Source organism: Nesoenas mayeri, assembly GCF_963082525.1.
Source record: "Nesoenas mayeri genome assembly, chromosome: Z".
Lineage (NCBI taxonomy): Eukaryota > Metazoa > Chordata > Aves > Columbiformes > Columbidae > Nesoenas > Nesoenas mayeri.
This window is the reverse complement of record NC_137542.1, coordinates 21,605,061-21,611,618: the sequence shown is the minus strand read 5'-3', so window position 1 is coordinate 21,611,618 and position 6,558 is coordinate 21,605,061. Positions and strand designations below refer to the sequence as shown.

The 6,558-nt window shown below is 47.3% G+C and overlaps 1 protein-coding gene across 1 annotated transcript; it reads right to left on the bottom strand.

The window, feature by feature from the left end:
* Positions 1–364: 364 nt before the first annotated feature.
* Positions 365–3,189, bottom strand: LOC308051956 (relaxin-3-like; the record flags this gene model as incomplete). The annotated part of the gene is made up of 2 exons (XM_080362639.1): positions 365–732; positions 2,958–3,189. 2 exons carry the CDS (start codon positions 3,187–3,189, stop codon positions 365–367), a joined length of 600 nt encoding a protein of 199 aa, XP_080218765.1.
* Positions 3,190–6,558: the final 3,369 nt, after the last annotated feature.

Here is a 6,558-nt window from a genome sequence, read left to right as displayed (position 1 = left end):
ATTGCTGGGTGTTCTTTCTGTTGACAAAGAATAATTCAGTAACACATAGTATAATTACACTTTAATGAAACACTGAAGTTCTTCCTAAGGTGTTACAAAGATATTTGTAATAGAGGTGTAAAGGCTCAACATTACAATGAAAAGACTTAGTAAAAAATACAGATTAAAAGTTACTGCAGCAAAAATAAAATTATTACAATTACACTTCTGGCACCTTTTTTTTTTTTTTCTTTAAAGAAAACCAGCAGTATTGACTGACACATACAGACAAAATAAAATACAGTGAGTTTTCTTTCTCCACAGAGTATTCAATCATGTAGCACTGCAACAAACATTGATTTCATGCACAAGTGAAGAAAGGATTTTAAACTCTGCATATAGTGCTAATTTCAGCTTTTGTACATCCCCATTTGCAACACATTCCTGCCAAACCCAGAGATTCCCGTTTTCTTCTGGGATACCTGGCCCAAAGATAACTATTTGATCCCTCAGGGTTTGCAATGCCCATTCCTCCCCTGTCCTTCTGAACAGCTTCTTCTACCTGATGAACAAGTTCTTTGAAGTCATCTGCCACAGGTACATATTCATTATAGTCATTTAAACTATACAAGTCCTTAAACATCTCCCATCCAAGGAACGGGCTGCTTTGCTGCAGCTGCTCCACTTCAGGGCCCAAAACTGATTGCAGCTTGAAGTTTCCCAGTAGTTTGTTACTTGCTGTTCTTACAGAATCTGTTTAAAGAGAAGACTTTTTTAAGTTCAGGCTGTAGAAAGAGTACCAAAAGGAGCATGTAGCTCTAAGAAACAGCAATAAAAACCACTCAGTTAGCAATAAGCAAAGCACTTTAATCTAGAACTGTCAGTACTGCAGAGTCTCCACTCCATTATTTACTTGTAGCTTACTTTTAGGGGAATCTTTTTGTTTTAAAGACTACATTGCTTGTTAGTCATGGACACTACCTGGCTACAGCTGTGACTGAGATATTGATATCCTATCACAACTGCAGTGTTATTGATATAGGAGTACCAATACTTCTGTAGAAGCAAAATTTTGTTGTAAAGACACATACCCAGAAACCACACTAAGCTATCTAAGGTGGCTCATGAATTAGATTAGACCACTCCTCTTCCATGCACAAACACACAAACTAGTACCATGTGAAGAACAAATGTAGGGAGGACCAAGTATTGGACTAAATAAGCAAATATCATATGTAAACTGTCTCTTGTAGATTTTATTTTTCGATAGCTATTTTCAGCCAGTGCTTTCAACTCAGTTCTTTCGTTTGTCAAGGCACAGCAGAGGCTTGCAGAATTTACTTAGAAATGCACTTTGTCTCACTGATTGAAGTGTTCTCAAAAATCCAGCTCTACTTCCCTTCACCCTACAGTTTTTATCTTGGTTTTACTTTGTCGAGGCAAGTGGCATTGCTTGCTTCAGTTACTATGAAGAAAACCAGCTCCTTCAATTCTTAAGCTAAAAAATCCAAAATAAATGTTTCTCTTGTGGTCTTAATGCTCTTAATATGTTTTTTGTTTCAGAAAGCTGAAAGAAGATGAGAGCATCCAGTGAATGTTTTATTTACTTTAATACGGCTAATCAATATATAGAAGCTAACTTTCGGATAGAATAGCTGCCTGAATATGTACAAAAATCAAAACAGTTGTAACTACTTTACTAATTAGACAGTAACTAATGCTTAGTGGTCTTTTGAGGTAGGGAAGACTTAGACAGCAGGCAGCGCAGGGGTGGCTCCCTAGTGACTGACGCTCCCAGAAGCTACTGTTAATAAGAAGGAAAACAAAGTTTACTAGGAAGGAACACAATCTCAGCAGGGGCTGTATAGGTAATTTGTTATAATTACAAAGGTAACTTTTACCTTCTACTCAACCTGTTGGCAAAACAAAACAAAAACCACACACACAACCAACCAACCTACAAAAAACACCACACCCTCCCAAGAAACCCAAATACTGGCTTCATTAGCTGCTTGATATCCAATGTTATTGCATTAACAGCATGGTTAAGCAAGAAAGAAGCAGCTTTTCCATCGCACCTTCTAGCCATAACTCCAACTTTCATCCTTGTTTAAAATGTTATTTTCACTATTCAAAATATCAACACAAATGAGTAATCACTTAAATTACTGTGTTACATTACTGTACTTTGAAAACACAGCCCAAAAATAGTTTGCTCACATCTTCTTAATGTATAGGATTTGGAACATGTAACAGTAAGTGTATGAGGAATATTTTACCCATTGTTTTGCCAAAATTCCCTAAAGCAGTTCTTGCTGTTTAAATTGTAATCTGGAGCACCAGAGTCCCATCCGTCCTTCAACCTGCCAACTCTTTCGTACTGAGCGGCACAAGCAAGTGATAAAAAGCCCAAATGATTCCACACTCAATAATGCCCCTGCCACAGCCCACCAAGGCCAGGAGCACAGGCTTAAAGCTCCTGGCAGCGAGGGACAATTGAGTCACATCTCCCCGGCCAGAAGAGTTACCAAGCTTTCGGAAGGGAGAAAAGCTACAGCCAGAGGCACTCCGCGCTGCTTCCAAGGGTGCCTCACACCTCCCTGCATAGCCAAGAAGAAAAAAAGCGTGATTTATTGTTCGTGGGGTTTTTAGATAAAGAGATCAGTGCGCCGTGGCCGCCGGCAGGGCTGCTCAGCGCTGTGCGGAGCGATGTCTGAACAGAACAGAAACTTTTCAGGTTACCCCGACCAACAACGCCCCGGCGACTGCCGCGTCTTCTCCTCTAAACTTGTGGGTTTTCTTTCAGAAGTCACGGGGAACGCCGATCAGCACCGGGAGCGGGAAGGGGACGCTGCCCTGCGGCTCGGGCCGGGAGGGGCGCGCACCTTGTCCCCCTCCTTCCCGTTCCCCCCATTTCTCCTCACGGGACCTCTCCCGGTCCGGCCCCGCCCACGCCCTCCCGCTCCTCGGACACTCACCGGCCGCGGGCGGCGGCTCCATCGCCAGCAGGGACAGCCGCTTCCAGCGGGACCCACCGCAGGTGAAGATGACGGCGCGGATGAACTCCCGGCCGCACAGTTTCACCCCGTACCCGTCCCCCTCGCCTGCAGGGAGCACGGCGGCCACCGCTCCCCGGGAGCTGGGCTGCCCCGGCGGCGCCGCGCACAGCAGCACCGCCGCGGCGCAGAGGAGTCGCAGCTTGGCCCCCATGGCGCCGCCCGTCCGCCCCGGCCCCGTCCGCCCCGTTCCGCGGGCGCGCTCCCGCCCGGACCCACCGGCCGCCCAACCGCTCGCGGCCTCGAGCCCAACCGCCTCCGACCCGCGTGCCGCACGCGCTGCCGCCGCCGCCCGCCTCCCGCCTTTATGCACTGAGGGCGGCGCTGAGTCACCGCCCGGCCCCGCTGAGGCGCCCGCGGGGAGAGACCCGACCCTCCCCGCCCCGCCCCGCCCCGGCCCGGCCCGGCCCGCCGCCCGCAGCTCTCGCCGGGCGCTCAGGGTGCCTGAAACCAGTGTCGAGGCGCCCTCGGACGGGACTCTGTCTCTTCTGCCCGTTACAATCATTTTCGTTGGAAGAGACCCTCAGGATCACCGAGTGCAACCATAACCTGACTTTGGCACTAAACCACGTCCCTAAGAACCTCATCTAAATGCCTTTTAAACACCTCCAGGGATGTTGACTCTACCTCTTCCCTGGGCAGCCTGTTCCAGTGCCTGACAACCCTTTCCGTGAAGAGTTTTTTCCTCATATCCAATTTGAACCTCGCCTGGCACAACTTTAGGCTGTTTCCTCTTTTCCTATAACCTTTTACATGGGAGAAGAGACCAACCCGCTCCATGCTACAACCTCCTTTCAGGTAGTTGCAGACAGCAATAAGGTCTCCCCTCAGCCTCCTTTTCTCCAGGCTGAACAGCCCCAGTTCCATCAGCCGCTTCTCATCAGACTTGTGCTCCAGGACCCTCACCAGCTTCATCACCTCCTCTGCACTCTCTCCAGCACCTCAATGTCTTTCTTACGATGAGGGGCCCTTGCTTGCTGTCATGGCTCCTCACACCTTGGTGAAGTTGCATCCCACCTTCAGCCTCCCTCCTCAGGGACCCCGCTCACTGCCAGCCCAGAGACATGCTCCATTGCCTCTACCAGGCACTCTGACTCTGTCTCAGCTTTTCCAGTTTGTGGTCAAGTACCAGTTGCTGATGCCCTCTCAAATGACGATTAAATGTGAAAATCTTGTGCTCATCTGTTTTTTAACCTAGCAGGTCTAGAATCTACAGAACTACTCATGCATCCTAAAAGTACTGGCTGAAGCAAAAAGACAGAAGAAGAAAAAGTAAAATTAACGCTCTTCCACAGAACTACTTAAGCTGTGGACTTGTGAGGTGGGATTTAAAAGGCTGAATTCCTATTGAGTTCAAGTTTGTTGTTCTGGACACTCATGTTCAGTGGCACACTCAAGCATCAGAGACACCTCAGCTCCAACAAGCGTGTTATAGAATAGTTTGGGTTGGAAGGGACCATCAAAGGTCATCCAGTCCACCCCCCCTGCAACTAGATCAGGTTGCTCAGAGCCCCATCCAGCCTGGCCCTGAATGTCTTCAGGGATGGGGCATCTACCACCCCTCTGGGCAACCTAGGCCAGTGTTTCACCACCCTCATTGTAGAAAGTTTCTTCCTCATGTCTGGACTGAATATCCCCTCCTTCAGTTTAAAACCATTCTCCCAAGTCCTGTCATTATAGGCCCTGTTTTTCCACAGTATGACTGCTTATAAAAGGGGGCACCAGCCACTTCTTGTCCTATTGTGCTGTGAAAAAACCCCAAAAGACTGAAAAGTCTGTCCCCGTCTTTCTTACAGGCCCCTTTTAAGTACTGAGAGGCTGCAATAAGGTCTCCCTAGAGCCTTCTCTTCTCCAGGCTGAACAACCCCAACTCTCTCAGCCTGTCCTCACAGCAGAGCTGTTGCAGCCCTCTGATCATTTTTGTGGCCTCCTCTGGACCCTCTCCGACAAGCCCATGTCTTTCCTGTATTGAGGCCTCCAGAGCTGGACACAGGACTCCAGGTGGGGTCTCACCAGAGCATAGGGATAGAATCACCTCCATAGGCCTGCTGGCCATGCTCCTTTTGATGCAGCCCAAGATACAATTGGCCTTCTGGGCTGCAAGTGCACATTGCCAGCTCATGTCCAATATTTCATCCACCAGTACCCCCAAGTCCTTCTCTCCAGGGCTACTCTCAATCCCTTCATCCCCCAGCCTGTATTGATACCGGGGATTGCCCTGACCCATGTGCAGGATGTTGCGCTTGGCCTTGTTGAACCTCATGAAGTTCACATGGACCTGCATCTTGAACCTGTTCAGGTCCCTCTGGATGGCATCCTGTCCCTCAGACACATCAACAGCACCACTCAGCTTGGTGTCACCTGCAAATTTGCTGAAGGTGCACTTGGTCCCACTGTCTGTGTCATTGATGAAGATGTTAAACAGTACTGGTCCCAGTATAGGCACCTGAAGGACCTGGGGATGTGGAGATCCATGCCTTTGTGTTGCACCACCAGCCCCCAGCAGGCTCTTTCTGTCTAGAGTGTCATTCTTTGGACTCACCAAGCCCTCTGAAAGTAAACTTTGCTTTTGGGGGTTTTTCCCAGCACAATAGGACAAGAAGTGGCTGGTGTCCCCTTTTATAAGCAGTCATACTGTGGAAAAACAGAAAAGTTAATTTATCTAAAAATACAACGAAGCTGTTGTACATGGATCTTTTTGTATCAGGGTTATACTTTCTATTCCTTGAGTACTATTAACGTATAGAAAAAACACCACAAAACTACATCTAGAGGGAAAGCACACAGAAAACATGCCTAGTGTACAAAGATGAATGATGCACCTGTGCTGGCAGAGAAGAGACAGACTCTAATCACCTTGTCAAGTAAGACCTGAAGAGCTAGAATAATGAGCAACATGAAAAGTTGTCTATAGTTGGATTTTCTTTTTGGTTCTGACTTGTGTTTCGAGACGGTGGTTCTGCTTGAACAGCAGTCACTAACTATCATCTGGGCTGTTATAAGGATGCAATCTGCAAAAGTGAAGGCTGCCAATACAAAATTCCTGAAGAACAAAACCTCTATCTGTTTCTCCCTCAGCTAGTCTGAACTGCTATTCTGTAGCAGACAAGTCGTGCAGGGTAGTCACAACTTGCATTTTTAAAGAGAGCAGCAGCTTGATCTTGTTGGTGGTGTGAACTTTTTCTGAAAACACTTGTCACATCCAGGGAACTTACTCATGGACTGTAAGCAGTACTCTAGTCTGCACTTGCAGGGCAACAAGAAAGGTACCTCCCGAGTCAGGCAGTGACTGCCCTGGTGTCTTCCTTAGCTTGTAAACTAACATCACTTATTTTATACCCTACTTTGATGCCCATCCTCAATATTAGATCCAGTCTTTAAAAGCACCAAAATATTGGATGTATCTTTCTCACTTTTTCACCAGGGAATTTTGGGAAAGGTCCCCAAATAGCAGGCTGTTTTGTCAATCTAGCTGGAAAACTCCTGAATCTCCACATGCTCTAGTTTCGATTTTAACTGGACC